At 57.3% G+C, this 15735-nt stretch overlaps 3 protein-coding genes across 7 annotated transcripts; 2 read left to right on the top strand and 1 right to left on the bottom strand.

Annotated features, from left to right (window-relative positions):
- Positions 1 to 144: 144 nt before the first annotated feature.
- Positions 145 to 5090, top strand: PLK3 (polo like kinase 3). The gene is made up of 15 exons (XM_055341993.1): positions 145 to 444; positions 673 to 780; positions 865 to 981; positions 1123 to 1252; positions 1334 to 1421; positions 2219 to 2314; positions 2407 to 2605; positions 2722 to 2845; positions 3034 to 3125; positions 3368 to 3461; positions 3595 to 3678; positions 3773 to 3935; positions 4076 to 4205; positions 4372 to 4485; positions 4581 to 5090. The coding sequence occupies exons 1-15, from the start codon at positions 235 to 237 to the stop codon at positions 4770 to 4772; spliced, it is 1941 nt and encodes a 646-aa protein (XP_055197968.1). The 5' UTR covers positions 145 to 234; the 3' UTR covers positions 4773 to 5090.
- Positions 5091 to 5102: 12 nt separating this feature from the next.
- On the bottom strand, positions 5103 to 6908 carry DYNLT4 (dynein light chain Tctex-type 4). The gene is made up of 3 exons (XM_055341999.1): positions 6875 to 6908; positions 6086 to 6141; positions 5103 to 5771 (listed from the first exon to the last, which is right to left on the bottom strand). The coding sequence occupies exon 3, from the start codon at positions 5758 to 5760 to the stop codon at positions 5104 to 5106; it is 657 nt and encodes a 218-aa protein (XP_055197974.1). The 5' UTR covers positions 5761 to 5771; positions 6086 to 6141; positions 6875 to 6908; the 3' UTR covers position 5103.
- A 338-nt stretch (positions 6909 to 7246) lies between these two features.
- BTBD19 (BTB domain containing 19) lies at positions 7247 to 12809 on the top strand. 5 transcript variants are annotated; one of them, XM_055341998.1, is made up of 9 exons: positions 7249 to 8219; positions 9501 to 9714; positions 9875 to 9968; positions 10170 to 10188; positions 10981 to 11044; positions 11145 to 11213; positions 11291 to 11422; positions 11525 to 11650; positions 11735 to 12282. In XM_055341998.1, exons 1-9 carry the CDS (start codon positions 8134 to 8136, stop codon positions 11867 to 11869), a joined length of 939 nt encoding a protein of 312 aa, XP_055197973.1. In that variant the 5' UTR covers positions 7249 to 8133; the 3' UTR covers positions 11870 to 12282. The 5 variants fall into 5 exon arrangements, with proteins under 5 accessions (XP_055197972.1, XP_055197973.1, XP_055197969.1 ...); XM_055341995.1 differs by lacking the exons at positions 9875 to 9968; positions 10170 to 10188 and adding an exon at positions 9804 to 9857 and having other exon boundaries at positions 7582 to 8219; positions 10985 to 11044; XM_055341994.1 differs by lacking the exons at positions 9875 to 9968; positions 10170 to 10188 and adding an exon at positions 9804 to 9857 and having other exon boundaries at positions 7250 to 8219; positions 10985 to 11044; positions 11525 to 12282.
- The last annotated feature ends 2926 nt before the right edge of the window (positions 12810 to 15735 follow it).

The raw sequence follows: 15735 nt of genomic DNA, 5'->3' as shown, positions 1-15735 counted from the left end.
GGCGGGGCCTCGCGGTGACGCAGGGCCCGGGGGCGTGGCCTCCGGCGGATTCGCCGCCCGGGAAGGGGGCGGGCACTCGGTGACGGGCGCCGGGGAGGGGACCCGCGTTCATTGATAAAAACGCCGAGCTCCCCCGGGCGCGAGCGCAGAGTAGCAGAGCCCGGCAGCGCCACGCGAGGCCGCGGCCGGGCGGAACCGAAACGAGCCGGGCCCGCGCTGCGACGCGCCGCCTGCATGGAGCCCGCCGCCGGCTGCCAGTCCCCGCGCCCCTTCCCGCGTGCGGCCGCCCCGCCCGCGCCCCCTGCCGGGCCCGGGCCGCCTGGGAGCCCCCGGCCGGGCCCCGCGCTGGACGTGCTGGCGGGGCCACCGGCGGCGGACCCGGGGCGCCTCATCACCGACCCGCGCAGCGGCCGCACCTACTTCAAAGGCCGCCTGTTGGGCAAGGTGAGCTGCGGGGCGGGGTGCCCTGGGGGCAGCGGGGGGCTCCTGCTGGGCTCCTGCTGGCCTCCTGGACGGCGCCGGGTGGGGCCGGGGCGCTTGTCCGCGGCGCGGGGACGCGGGGACGCGGGGACGCTTGTCCTCGGCGCGGGGACGCTTGTCCTCATCGCGGGGACGTCTGCGGGCCGGACGTGGCTGTCCTGGAGCGCTCCGCCTGATGCCCCCTCCCCGTAGGGGGGCTTTGCCCGCTGCTATGAGGCCACTGACACAGAGAGCGGCAGCGCCTACGCGGTCAAAGTCATCTCGCAGAGCCGCATCACCAAGCCGCATCAGCGCGAGAAGGTGGGCCCAGGCCCAGCGGACCAGGGGTGGGGTGGGGACAGCGGTCAGCCCTTGAGGGATGACCACCCGGCGCCCCCATTGCAGATCCTAAACGAGATTGAGCTGCACCGCGGCCTGCAGCACCGCCACATCGTGCGTTTCTCCCACCACTTTGAGGATGTGGACAACATATACATCTTCCTGGAGCTCTGCAGCCGAAAGGTGAGCGATGACTAGGAGAGGGGGCTAGGGAAAGGGGGGCCTTAAGACCCGGAGCTGGAGCCCTGTCGTCTCCTCCGTGAGCACGAATGGAGGGAGGGTCAGAGAGGGTGGATCAGGGGCTGAAGCAGTGGCTCTCTGCAGTCCTTGGCCCACATCTGGAAGGCCCGGCACACTCTGTTGGAGCCGGAGGTACGCTACTACCTGCGTCAGATCCTTTCCGGACTCAAGTACTTGCACCAGCGGGGCATCCTGCATCGAGATCTCAAGCTGGGTGAGACTCCTGGGCCAGCACGAGTGGGGTCTGGGGAGGCAGAGAGAAAGGATTCTGACACACCTCTCTGCCCCCATTCAGGAAATTTTTTTATCACTGAGAATATGGAACTGAAGATGGGGGACTTTGGGCTGGCAACCCGGTTGGAACCCCCGGAACATAGGAAGAAGTGAGTGTTTGAGGAGAGGGGTGACCACAGTCTGTGTGACACAGATGACGTGTGTGACAGTGAGTATGTATGTGGGAGGCACGATGACTGCCTGATGTCTGTGTGTGTGTGATAGATGGGAAAGGGATGATGGGTCGTTTGGGAGGGGTTGGGGGGTGGAGGCGGCAGCCCGAGTCCCTAGGACTGCTGGAAAGGCTGAGGGGCCTTCCGGTGTTTGAGTCCCTGAGACAGATGGGGCTGTAAGGATCCAATGTGTAGATGGGGGTAGGTGACATTAGCAGTGTGTGTGTGTGTGTGTGTGTGTGTGTGTGTGTGACAGACTGAGTGTGGGAATGGCACGACATGCCACCCTGGATAAGAACACTCTGCTGTGGCCATGATGCCTAGGTGTGAGCGGCAACAGATAGCATGTGTGGTGGATGTGTGTTTTGGGGGGTATATGACAGCTGGTGTTGGTTTGTGTGTGGCACAGAGCATAGGAGGTGACAGCCTGTGTGGGTGTCTGACAGACGGGAGTGGGGGACTGAGGAAAGGATCCGTGAGGGACCCTTTGCTAACCGTGGAGGAGGGGGCTGGGGTGGGGGTCGAGGCCTCTGCCTGTAGTGAGCAGCTGGGCCAGGCGGGTGGGCGGGGACTCAGCTGCCATCCCCAGCATCTATTGTCCCAGGACAAACAGGAGTTCTCTTGCCTCTGGTGACAGGCAGCTGCTTTGTCTGGACTCAGCAGTGGGGGCAGGGAAGGGGAGGGCTGGCCAGGCTGGGTCTGAAACTTCTGTCTTCCTCCCTATCCCTTTTCAGAACCATCTGTGGCACCCCCAACTATGTGGCCCCAGAAGTGCTGCAGAGACAGGGTCATGGCCCCGAGTCAGACGTGTGGTCCCTGGGCTGTGTCATGTGAGTCCCGGGTCATCTGTACTGCACCAGCGGGTGCATGGATGGGGTGTACCTTCCGCTTTACTCCTGCCCCCCTTGTCTCTGCCCTGCAGGTACACACTGCTGTGTGGGAATCCCCCCTTTGAGACAGTTGACCTGAAGGAGACGTATCGCTGCATCAAACAAGTTCACTACACACTGCCCGCCAGCCTCTCACTGCCTGCCCGGCAGCTCCTGGCTGCCATCCTTCGAGCTTCGCCCCAAGACCGCCCCTCAATTGACCAGATCCTGCGCCACGACTTCTTTACCAAGGTCTGTGGCTCCCCAGACATCTAAGTCAAGGCTGCATATTCCCAGGGGATTCAATGAGGGGAGGTGACAGGAGTCCTGGGGCCTCCCTTCTTTGCTCACATGCCTTTCCTCCTTAGGGCTACACCCCCGACCGGCTCCCTGTCAGCAGCTGCGTGACAGTCCCAGACCTGACACCCCTTAACCCAGCTAGGATTCTGTTTGTCAAAGTTACCAAGAGCCTATTTGGCAGGAAGAAGAAGAGTAAGTCTGGAATGTCCATGGTTTCCACTCTGTCCGGGTACAGAGTGGCAGGGCGGCTTGTTACATATATTGTGGGGGTGAGAGTGTGAGTGCCTTTGAACCCCTGGGAGAGCATGTGCCCATCTGTATCCCTGCAGAAAGCCTGGGGGGATGGGCAGGACATGAGGGCTGTACCTTCCCCCACCCAGGTAAAAACTGTCCTGAGGCACGGGACGAGGTCTCCTGTTTGGTGAGCGGCCTCACTCGGACGTCCATTGGCCATCAAGACGCCAGACCCGAGGTGAGCTACTCACATGGGTAGTGTGCCCTGACTCACTCTCACCCTAGCTGCTGCGGGAAGCCTGGGATAAAAGAAGTTAGTGAAGCATCTAGCCTCCTGGTGGCCTAATTGGCTGTGTCTCATTAGCCAGGCGGGGCTGACCTGGGGTGCCCCGGATGCCAGGGCAAGGCAGGGCCGTGGACTCTCTCGAGGATTTGGATTTGGGGGCCTATCTCACTCCCTTCCCCTCCCCATCCCTCCAGGCTCCAGCAGCTTCTGGTCCAGCCCCACTCAGCCTGGCAGAGACAGCACCTGAAGACAGCTCACCCCGTGGGACACTGGCGAGCAGTGGAGATGGTGAGCAGCTGGGAGTTTGAGAGGTGCTAGGGTTGTTGGGGCTAAGCCCAGGGACCAGAGGGAAGGCGTGTCAGAGACATGGCCTGTATCCTGGTGAACCACTGCCCAATTCCACGTGTTCTGTTCTCTTCAGGGTTTGAAGAAGGTCTGACTGTGGCCACAGTGGTGGAGTCGGCCCTCTGCGCTCTGAGAAACTGCCTGGCCTTCATGCCCCCAGGTAAGGTTGGGGTCCTGTATGGGTGAATGGTGGTTGGGAGTTCTTTGGCTGAAAGGTCGGGAACAGCTCCTCACTTGTTCCTCTTCCATGACAGCGGAACAGAACCCGGCTCCCCTTGCACAGCCAGAGCCTCTGGTATGGGTCAGCAAGTGGGTTGACTACTCCAACAAATTTGGCTTTGGGTATCAACTGTCCAGCCGCCGTGTGGCTGTGCTTTTCAACAATGGCACACACATGGCCCTTTCAGCTAACAGAAAGTAAGTGCTGTTATGGAGTGCCTTGAGCCCAGGCTGTCGTGACCAGCACGTGTGCACTCCTGCCCTTGGGTGTCCTAGGGTCTCCTGGGGACGGGCATTGGTGCAGGGCTCCTTCTGACCTTTTGTCTCCTCTCCTCCAGGACCGTGCACTACAACCCCACCAGCACAAAGCACTTCTCTTTCTCTGTGGGTGCTGTGCCTCCGGCCCTGCAGCCTCAGCTGGGTGTCCTCCGGTATTTTGCCTCCTACATGGAGCAGCGTCTCATGAAGGTGTGTGGATTGGAGTGGGACACACTGAGGATTGACACCTCCCGATCCCTTCCTGTTCCCCTTGCGGGAGGGGTGGAGGGCTCAGAGCTAGGGGCTGAGCCTCTAAGGGACACTTGGGGTTGGGGGGGCTGACTCACATCAGCAAGTGACCTGCTCCTGCTCCCAGGGTGGAGACCTGCCCAGCGTGGAAGAGGTGGAGGTGCCGGTCCCTCCACTCCTGCTGCAGTGGGTCAAGACTGATCAGGCACTCCTCATGCTGTTTAGTGACGGCACCGTCCAGGTGAGAACCTCGCGGATTCGGGGAGGGCCCGGAGGGGTGGTGCTGGGGCCGAAGCTGGCCCCAGGCCCTGATCAGTGCCATCCTTCTGCGCATAGGTGAACTTCTACGGAGACCACACCAAGCTGATCCTCAGTGGCTGGGAGCCCCTCCTTGTGACTTTTGTGGCTCGCAATCGCAGTGCTTGTACTTACCTCGCTTCCCACCTTCGGCAGCTGGGCTGCTCCCCAGACCTGCGGCAGCGGCTCCGCTATGCTCTATGTCTGCTCCGGGACCGCTGCCCAGCCTAGGCCCTACCCTGCAGAGCAGGCCGTGGCCTAAAGCCTCAGGTCCAAGGCCTGTGCCTGTACGGCTCTGGCCCTGTCCCTTTGGTGCCTCACTGGGGGCTCTGGGCCGAATCCCCCAGGGAATCAGGGACCAGCTTTACTGGGGTCGGAGTCTGCCCATCCTAGCAGCCTCCTGCCCCTTCTCCAAGAAAAGCCTGAGCCTTAGTCCCCAGCCAGGGGGCGTTATTTATGGACCACTTTTATTTATTGACAGACATTTATTTATTGGGATTGAGCCCCGGGGAGGGCCTCCTCCTGGGATAATAAACCGTTTTTGCAGAACTTGGAGGCGTCCTCACTCGCAGTAGAGCCCGTGGACCATGGCCACGGCGAAGAGCGAGGCGTTGGTGAAGGTGGCGGAGGCCAGCCCGTCGCTCTCGGCGTCCCAGAGCGCGCGGCTGGCCACGTGCACGCCCTGGCCGGCGCGCGGCCCCAGCACCACGCCGCACACCAGCTTGTAGCGCGGGGGACAGAGCTGGCGCAGGCGCACTCGCAGCAGCTCGCACAGCTCCCGGGTCAGCGGCCCCGCCTCCGCGCCCGAGTAGCACGTGCTGCGCAGCCGCGCCGCCAGCGCCGCCTCCAGCGAGCGCTGCACCCGAGCGGCCTCCCAGCGCTCCCCCGGCGCGGGCTCAGTGCGGTAGGAGGGCGCCGCTCGACGCAGGGGGGCCAGGGGCAACCCCGAGAAGCTAACCCTCGAGCCTAGGGGAGGCACTGGGCCCAGAGATGGTCGCCGGCCCCCGGGACCCGCGCCTGGTCCTGCCAGGGAGTTGCGACGTGAGAAGGACGAGGCTGGGCCCAGCACAGAGCCCCGGCGGGAGGACGGGCCCAGGCCTGCCAGGCGGGCCTCATCGATACTGGGCAGGTGGCCTGCAGGCCTCGCTGCTGGTAGCTTCGGGCCGGGATCTTTGGGAGTATCCTCCTGGCGGCCGGGGGGCGCGGACCTGCCAGCCATGGACCTGTCGGCTGGAAGACCCGCACTTGGGCAGGATGGCCTAAACTGGCCATCTTTGTACTCCATCCAGTCTTTCACTCAGGAATAAGGGTTTTTATCCCCTAACCCCTTCTTCTTTTTTTTTTTTTTTTTTAAGATTTTATTTATTTATTAATTAGAGATACAGAGAGAGAGGCAGAGACACAAGCAGAGAGAGAGAGAGGCAGGCTCCATGCAGGGAGCCTGACGTGGGACTCAATCCTGGGTCTTCAGGATCACACCCTGGGCTGAAGGCAGGCGCCAAACCGCTAAGCCACCCAGGCGTCCCCCCCTAACCCCTTCTTACCTGTGTTCTGGGGGCAGGTGAATCAAATAGTCCCGGGCTGCGTGGATTCCTAGGCACTTAAAGGGGTAAGGGCTGTCAGGGACATAAGGGGTGCTGCTCAGACTATCATCTTGGGCTAGCCCCTGCCCCCCTGAGCTTCACTTCTCCCTGGGCACGGTGGAGGTAGCTCTAAGTACACCTCCTAGTCTCCCCTTCCGCCGGACTTCACCAGCAGAAGGGGGAGAATGAATCCGCCCTTTGCCCCAGTCTAGACAGTGGGCCTCACCAAAAGGAGTCACAGAGACCCTATCTCCTTCAACCCCACAGATCCTAGCCCCATAGGTTTTGAATCCGGCTGTCTTCCAGCCCTAGCTACTTCTGGGGTGGCTGACACAAAACTCGCCCCCACAACTGGCTGAGGCTGGAGGCAGGTGACTCAGGAAGTGCTTTCCTTCCTCTGCATTTGGCCTCTGGCCCTACCTCCAGAATCAGTTCTGGGATGAATGCCCTCTTCTCCCGAAACTCCTGAAACTCCCGCAGGCACCTGAGTCACCGGCTGATTTTGGCTTCCAAACTCCTAGCTCCACAGCCTTGCCTGCCCAGCTGACCTGACCAGCAGGCAGGAGGGTAATGGCCTCTTGTGTTGGGAAGTTGCCCTGGGTTACCGGGCAGGCACTCCTGTTTGGTTCCCTCCTTCCAGTCCCGGCTCTGGATTAACCTGGAAGTGTTCCTACTGTACGCGTGCCTAGTGTGGGGTACCTGAGTCCTCAGGGAAGAGGAGATCACCAGGGCCCAGAACCCAGGGCATACCACTGCGGGGGGCAGATATAGAGCGGGGCTCCCGGGGCTCTTGAGCTGTTGTCCATTTCTCTCCTTGGGAAGTCTGGCTCTTCAGTTGTGAGCAAGTTGCAGAAGCCTGGGATATGGGGAGAGCTTGAGCCTTCAGGGGTGGCTGCTGGGGAATCAGGATCTGGGCCCACAGGAAGGAGAACGTCATGGCTCTTTCGTCTCCCCATCAGCCTCAACTGGGACAGACATTTCCGCTCCCTGTGCAGAGCTGGGGTGGGGTTTGGATGACTTCCTCAGCTCAGGGCTGTGTGCAGGGGGAGGGGAGGCTGGCAGCCTTGCTGATCAGAGCCAACCTGACGCAATGGTGGTGCAAGAGTGGTGACTGGACTTGGCAGTGAACCAGGGCCTGGCCTCCTGACCCCTGATGACCCAAGTGCCCTAGGGCTTGTCCCTAGCTGGCCACACCTTTTGTCCCCAGCACGCCACCCTCTAGCCGTGGTTGCATTTTAGGGATGACAGATTGCATTTTAGGGATGCCACAGGCCATGACGCCTCTGTCGGGGCTGACAGCTCCTCACCTGACCTCCCTCTGGAAGGCACAGGACTGCCCCCCTCCCAGATGAGCCAGTCGGGGCTCTGAAAACTCCATAGGGGTGAGGAAGTTCCCTGTTGAGGGGGGTTCCCCAAGCCTGGCTAATCTGATCCTGACCCTGTGTGCAAGTGGGGGGAGGGGAGAGGGGCAGGGAGTTTGAACCCCAGACAGGCAGGGGCCTGGGTGCTGAGACCCTCCACTCAGCTTCCCACCCCTCTGAGGCCTGAAGTTTTCCTGGGGCCTGTGGGAGATGGGCGGGGCCTCTCAAGCTGGGCTCCAGTTTCCGTGGAAACCCACAGGCTTCCCACCCACTGCTGCCTGGGCAGGCTCCCAACTGGGGCCTCATCCGCTGCCAGCCTCTCCTCCCCAGTCCAGTCTGCTCCACCCTCAGCCTCTCTAGGCCCCCTCCCTGAGTCCCCATCCCCTAGCCCAGCCTCTGGCCTCTTCCACTGGCCTCTGATGCCTTCTTAGGGAAGCTGGGCCTCTCCTGCCCCATCCCTAAACTTTAGCTTCTCAGGAAACAGGCTTTCCCAGCTCCTGCCCCTCCCTCTCAGGCCTTTCTAGTCTCACACCAGCTGCTGGGCCTGGCCAGGCCTCCTGCTCCTTCCCACCTACCACCTCCTTAGACCAACAGACAACAGGCCTCCTAGGCTATTGTTCTACTTGCTTACTCCCCGCCCCCTACCCCATGGAGACCCCAGGACTGGTTGTGCAAGGGGAGGCTGCATCCTTTTCCACAGCACTCCGAAGCCTGCTCAACAATCCCCAATACAGGTGAGGGGGTGGGCTGTCTGTGGGGTTTCCCTAACTGGCTCTGCTGGGCCCCATGACCCCCGAGGAAGCCTTGGGTACACAAGCGGTGGGGAAGACAATCCTCCCTGGTGCACTCAGTCTGGGGAAGTCAAGTGTGGAGAACGACTACAGGTCACTCAGCGTCCTTGATGTCCTGAGAACCAGAGGTGGGAGGCGGGGGTGGGGGTGGGGGTGGGGGCTGCAGCCCAGAGCAGCTGTGTGACTTCAGGCAAAGGCCTTTCTTTTTTGGCTCTTGAGCTCCTGGCAGAGAAGAGCCCTTTGCCCCCTGGATCCTGAGAGATGGGATGTAACTTGAATCCCTCCCTGGGAGGCAGAGGAGCAGATGACTCTGTTCTGGGAACTGGGGATTCACAAGAGGAACAAAGCTCAAGGGACTGAGTGAGCCAGAGCCTCAGACAGGATGTAGGGTGCTGCCTAGAGCTCACTGCCCAGGATGCTGGTGGTGTCTGCAACCAGGGATAGAAGATGGGGAGCAGGGCTGGTCAGAACTCTAGTTCTAGTGTACCTCTCTGTCCCCCCTCCCTGGAAGCTCGGCTCCTCCTCAAGGGCTGGTGACTCCTGTAACCCTACTGCTTTGGGGATTACAGTCTGGTCTGAGTAGTGGGAACCCCTGGCCTTGGACCAGGGACTAGGAGGCTCCAGAAGCTCAAGCTTCATTTCCTGCCTCCTACCCCCTATGCTGTTGGGAGGCCCAGAGGCTGGGGCAGGAAGTGATTGTGAAGATGGAAAATGTGGTCTGGTCTCATGATGGTGTATCGCTGCCATGTCTGTCTCCAGCCAGTGCACTCTGTGCCCCCGCTCCCCACCCCCTCCTGCGTGGAGGAGGCTGAGAAAGGCTGAGTTTGCAGTCTATGGAGGAGGAGCCAAGAAGAACCTCCTTTGCCTCAAGATGCAGGCTGGGGTGGAGGGGGGTAGGTAGGATCAATGTTGCATCAGCCTTGGCGCCCCCTCAGTGATCAAGTGTAGCCACCTCCTCTAAGAACTGAGGGTTTGGGATTAAGATCTCGTTTCATGGATGAGAAATTTGAGATTCAAAGGTATAAAGTCACTTGCCCGAGGGGCCATCCGGTGGAGCTGGGACTAGAATCCAGGAACGTGTATCCCAGGCCTTTGGCTAGAAGATGAAGACCTGGCCCTTAGGACGGATAAGGAAAGGAAGGCCCAGGGTGGGCAGAGGTGAAGCCCAGGGTTGTACCCAAGATGCTGGCATCTTCTTCCCTGGTTCTCTCCCCTTTCCCACAGTGATGTTTGCTTTGTGGTCGGTCAAGAGCGGCAGGAGGTGTTTGCCCACCGGTGCTTGTTGGCCTGTAGATGCAACTTCTTCCGAGGACTTCTTGGCCCAAAGCTGGGCCCCGGGATGCCTAGCCCTGTGGTGCTAAGCACCGTGCCAGCTGAGGCCTTCCTGGCAGTGCTGGAGTTCCTGTACACCAACAGTGTCAGGCTGCACCGCCACTCTGTGAGCCCATCGGGCATGGGGCTGGGGGCCTGGGGGGCAGGGGGAGGGGCAGGGAAACTCTCCCACTCCCCCAACCACCCACTCTGCAGGTGCTGGAGGTGCTGACCGCGGCTGTGGAATATGGGCTGGAGGAACTGCGAGCGGTGGGTTTATATGGCAGGCCCGGGTCTCGCTTCGCTTTCCTCCCATGGGCTCAGTTCACACCCTGCCTCACACACACTGTGGCCTGCAGAGGAACGTGTACCAACACAGAAGTATGGATATCTCTGTGTAAATAGGCACGTATGTGTGCCTGTGTGCAAGAGGATGTGTGCGTGCTGTGTGTGTGCGCAGTAGGGGCACGTGGGGTATTTAGGGCCAGTGCAGTAGATTCCAGGGTAAGTCAGCCTTGATCCTTGTCCTTCAGAGAGACACACGGAAACTCTTAACCCGGGGGCCTAAGAAGGGTGGTAGAGGAAGGTATGTGGTGCTGAGACTCTACAGAGGGTCTCAGCCATCAGGGAGAAAAGGAGGGAAGCCTCCTGGGAGGAGGAAACTTGTGTTAGATCAAGTAGAACAGGTCAGAGTTTGCTTGGAGGGGGAGTGGAAAGGTGGCATTCTGGTCACTGAGGCACAAAAGGAGCTAGGGAGCCGTTTAGTGTGGCCGGACCAAGAGTTTGAGAGGAGGAGAGATAGAGGAGATGAGAAAGGGAAGCCAGGGCTAGATCACGAAGGACCTTCAAGAATTTGGACTTTTTTTTTTTTTTTTTTTTTTTTTTTTTTTACCCAGAGGGCATGGGTTCACTGGAGGTTTCAGATAAGGGAGTGAGGGTTTGGAGGTAATGGGGTGAGGTGACTGGGAGAGATGGGAAGGGCTCCCCAGTGCACTAGGGATGAGTAGCAGTGGAAACTCAAGAGAGCAGTGCGTGAGAAGTAGAACTGGAATGACCCAGCACTTTTCTGGGTGAGGGTGAAAGGGACAGGTCATGATGAAATTCAAGTTTCTGGCTTACAACCAAAAGGTCTCTGAGTAGGAGGGGAACAGGTGGAAGAAGACAAATGTCCTCAGAGAAAAGGAGAGTGGATTTTCACGAGGCTTGCATCTAGTTTGATTATTGGGGAATGTGCTAGAAGGTAGACTGCTGCTAGCCTCTAATCCCTTCAGGCTTGCCAGGTCTCAGCCCCTGGTGATTCCTCGCCTCCCCTGGCTGTTAGGCTCACTGCTTCTGGGGTGAGGCCAGGGTCTTGGAACAGAGACACCTCCGCACAACCCACTTTCATTTGTTTCCAGCTGTGCCTGGAGTTTGTGGTGAAGGTGATGGATGTGGAAATGGTCTGTGAGGCCTTGCAGGTAGGTGTTGCTGGACGGGCTTGTAGGTGGGCCTCGGCGTGGAGGCCCCGGCCACATGGCCTTCCTGCCTCCAACCTGCTGCCCTTCCTTCTGTTCCCAGGTTGCCGTAACCTTTGGCCTGGGAGCCCTGCAGGAGCGTTGCGTAGCCTTCATAGAGGCCCACAGCCGGGTATCGCTCCCCATCTTCATCACCCCAAACCCGCACACCTCACTTGACTCCCCCCTGACCCATTCGTGGACCCACAGGAGGCGCTCCGGACCCGGGGCTTCTTGGAGCTGTCGGCGCCCGCCTTGCTGCCCCTGCTGCGCAGCGACAGGCTCTGCGTGGACGAGGCCGAGCTGGTCCTGGCCGCCCGGAGCTGGGCGCGCGTGGGCGCGGTGAGCGGGAGCGAAGGGGACCCCGCCCTGGGGCTGCGGGAGGAGGCTGGGGCGCAGGAACCAGGTACCCCGCCCGTCCGGGCTTAGGGCTGGCGTTCGCAGGCCGTGCTGGAGCGGCCTGTGGCCGAGGTGGCGGCCCCGGTGGTACGGGAGCTGAGACTGGCCTTACTGGCCCCGGCGGAGCTGAGCGCCCTGGAGGAGCAGAACCAGCGGGAGCCGCTCATCCCGGTGCAGACGCGGGGGATGCCGCGGGCCAGGGTGGGCGGGCGAGGGTGTCCCACCGACTCCGCGGTGACCGGCCTTCCCCTGCAGGTGGAGCAGATCGTGGAGGCGTGGAAATGCCACGCTCTGCGGAGAGGGGATGCGACCCGGGGCGCCCCGTGCCGCCGCCGGAGGGGGACCCTGCCCCGGGAGCACCACGGCTTTCTGGATCTGCCCCTTAAGTGACCGAAGGCCGCGATTCGCGGGGAATTCTGGGCCTGTCCCAAACTACAGCTCCCAACATGCCTGGCGCTCAGAGGGGGCTTCCGCCCCCAGCATGCCCTGCGAGCGGGGGGCGGGAAGAACGGCTGTCTGCCCAATGCGGGGGCGGGGGCGGGAGGGGCGGAGCCCCCAAGCGATTCCTCCGCGCCTTACCCTGGCTCTGTCCCGGGGCTCTGGCAGCGCTGCTACCCCCGCGTTTACTTCCGTAACCCCCACATCTTTTCAGCTCTGCTCCCTCTTTATTCCAGACCTGCTTCTTGAAGCTCTCTCTCCAGATCCCCGAAGCTCTCTCTCCAGATCCCCGACACTCAGTCCAAGTCGAGCTGCCTTCTCATCTTCCCCAGCTCCGCCCCCATCGTGTTTCTCATCCACGTGGGTTCCCCAGCCAGAAACCTGCATCTCGGCCTTGCCTTGTTCCTCTGCATCACAGCTGCCTCCTGCGGCTTCCACCTTCTAAGAGACTGAAGGGTCGCTGAATGTACCAACCCAAAATATGCCTCTTTGGGCTAACGATTATTTTAAGCTGGTTGTTTTGAGAAACAGTGGGAGCTCTGGAAACAGAGTAGAAGTTACTCTTTTGTAAGGGAAATTTATATTTAAAAAGGAAATCTCCATTTATAAGGGTGTCTCATTCTTGTGCCAGGAAAAGAAGGATGATGAACTCACAGGAGGATTTTAGTGGAGAAGGCCCCCAATGAAATCTTAACAAACCTCCTGTTGTTTACTGTGCTTTTCCTGGTAGCTTCCCCATAACTATCCTCCCTACACTTTTCTTTGCTCTTTAGCTTAAGATGGTTTTTCAGCAGGTATTTCAGACCGCTTTGGGGAGCCACTCATTTTTCCCTGGGTATTTTCCATGTACACTGAGATATACACACTAATAAACTTGTTTTTCTCTTGTTAATCTCTTATTACAAGGGTCTCTTCCAAAGCTCAGAGAGTAGAGGGGAAATTATTTTTCCTCCCCTACGAGATCTTTCCAGTTGGTTCCGTTTTCTTAGCTTTAGTTCACCCAATTTTTTTTTTAAGATTTCATTTATTTATTAGAAAGTGCACATGAACAGGGAGAGGGGCAGAGGGGGAGGGAGGAACAGACTCCCTGCTGAGCATGGAGACTGACATGGGGCTCTATCCCAGGACCCTGAGATCATGACCTGAGCCAAAGTCAGACACTTAACTGAGCCATCTAGGTGCTCCTAGTTCACCTAATCCTGCATGTGTTAAGAATTAATGCAACAAGCTCATAATAGTCTTCTGCCTTCACTCCAGCATACTGCCTCCTCACCTATCATGCCCCATTTCCCACCCTGCAGCCAGATTTAGGATTGTTAGCCCTATTCCCCTTATTAAGTCACTCAACATCCCCGTTCCTCTCAGCACAAAATACAACTCTATTTCACTTTGACACTTTGAATTACTAGTGGTAATCTTCTCTCAAATACTACCTTTGCATAAAATCACTGGTTCTGAAGGCAGTAGTCCTCTGGCTGTGCATTCACTCTCTTAATTATTGAAGACTCCCCATGCTCCCTCTTTTAATTCATTATGAATTTTGTCTTCCTGAAGGTCTGAATCTCCCTGAAGAAAGATCCCTGGGCCTAGAGTGGTGCTTTCTGCATTTCTTGTTCCCCAGTCCCTGTCATGTAATCAGTGCTCTGTAAATGTTCAATGAGGACTTTATTTCCATATTTAAAGGCTCTTTTATTCCATAAAGAGTTTAAAAGAGCTGTTAAACAAGACACTATCAATCTAAAATGAGGAACAGGGATCCCTGGTGGCGCAGCGGTTTGATGCCTGCCTTTGGCCCAGGGCGCGATCCTGGAGACCTGGGATCGAATCCCACGTCGGGCTCCTGGTACGTGGAGCCTGCTTCTCCCTCTGCCTGTGTCTCTGCCCACCCCCCCCCCTCTGTGACTATCATAAATAAATAAGAAAAAAAATTAAAAAAAATAAAATGAGGAACAGTTGATTAGAAGAAAATATGGTTAAACATCTGTCTCAGGGATTTTTAAAGATTTTATTTTTTTTTTATTTATTCATAGAGACAGAGAGAGAGAGAGGCAGAGACACAGGCAGAGGGAGAAGCAGGCTCCACGCAGGGAGCCCAACGTGGGACTCGATCCCGGGTCTCCAGGATCACGCCCTGGGCTGCAGGCGGCCCTAAACCGCTGCGCCACCAGGGCTGCCCTGTCTCAGGGATTTTATACAAAAATATGTTGCACATGAATTAAAGATAGGCATTTGGCATTATCTCTTATGACTGAAAATGTGGTTACTCAGAGTACCACATGACAGCATTGTTTGGATAATGAAAATTGAAAATAAACGATGTCCCGGTTTAACCTAGAAGACTGATTGGTATATTCTCACCGTGATATAAAAAGATATCTGTGACCTTTGAAAAAAGTTCAGTGCAGACCAAAGCATGATCCCTTTTGCCAAAAGAAAAGGTAGTGTAGGGGAGGAAGAAATTTTCCTTGCCCATCTTAGGGTTCCTGGTTGGGTCTGAAAATTAAACCAACAAAGATTAACAGGAGAAAAGCATACAAATTTATTTAAGATGTTTCCTTTAAAAAAAAAAAGATGTTTCCTTTATTATTTATTTATTTCAGTAATCTCTACACCCAAGGTGGGACTCATAACCCTGAGGTCAAGAGTTGCATACTTCTCCAATTGGGCTAGCCTGGCACCCCAATATAAGTTTTAGTGATATGGGAGTCTTCATAAGGAAATGAAGACCAGAAGAAATGGTTCAACCTTAGTACTTTTATGCTAGATTTGATAAGAATGGAGAGTCATGGAGGAATATAATGGTTTAAGGTATGACGTAGGGGCGTCTGGGTGGTTCAGTAGCTTAACCATCTGCCTTGGACTCGGATCATGATCCCAGAATGGAGACCTTGATCGGGCTTCTGTTCAGTCTGCTTCTTCCTCTCCCTCTCCTTTTGCCCTTCCCCCTCAGTTCTCCCCCTCTCTCTCAAATAAACTCTTAAAAAAAATTAAGAGTATGAGGTATGCAGGAAACTTAGCAAGGTCTGTTTGTTTAGATTCTTCTTGGAGTCCTTTTGACTTTGGATAAGGATGACTCCGTGCCTCCAGTATAGGAGGGCAGGGCTCACTTGGGGGTTTTATGATCTGTTTCAAGGTAGAAGGGAGGGCAGCCCGGGTGGCTCAGTGGTTTAGCGCCGCCTTCAGCCCAGAGCCTGATCCTGGAGACCCAGGATCCAGTCCTATGTCGGGTTCCCTGCATGGAGCCTGCTTCTCCCTGTGCCTGTGTCTCTGCCTCTCTCTCTCTGTGTGTGTGTGTGTGTCTCATGAAAAAATAAATAAAATCTTAAAAAAAAGGGGGGGAGAAGGGAGGGTGTCAGGGTAGGATAGGGAGGTGAGTTCCTGGTTTTTCAAATAGCTTAAAAATATTCAATATGGGATCCCTGGGTGGCGCAGCGGTTTAGCGCCTGCCTTTGGCCCAGGGCGCGATCCTGGAGACCCGGGATCGAATCCCACGTCGGGCTCCCGGTGTATGGAGCCTGCTTCTCCCTCTGCCTGTGTCTCTGCCTCTCTCTCCCTCACTGTGTGCCTATCATAAATAAATAAAACAAAAAAAAAAATATTCAATATGCAGGGGCAGCCCCAGTGGTGGAGCGGTTTGGCGCTGCCTGCAGCCTGGGGTGTGATCCTGGAGACCTGGGATCAAGTCCCGCATCGGGCTCCCTGCATGGAGCCTGCTTTACCCTCTGCCTGTGTCTCTGCCTCTTTCTGTGTCTATGAATGAATAAATAAATAAAATCTTTAAAAAAATATTCAATATGCTAAGGTACTGTGTTTTGGGG

Source organism: Nyctereutes procyonoides, unplaced genomic scaffold (genome assembly GCF_905146905.1).
Source record: "Nyctereutes procyonoides isolate TBG_1078 unplaced genomic scaffold, NYPRO_anot_genome, whole genome shotgun sequence".
In the NCBI taxonomy this organism is placed as follows: Eukaryota; Metazoa; Chordata; class Mammalia; order Carnivora; family Canidae; genus Nyctereutes; species Nyctereutes procyonoides.
The sequence above is the reverse complement of the archived record's forward strand: the minus strand, read 5'-3'. Positions and strand labels throughout refer to the sequence as shown.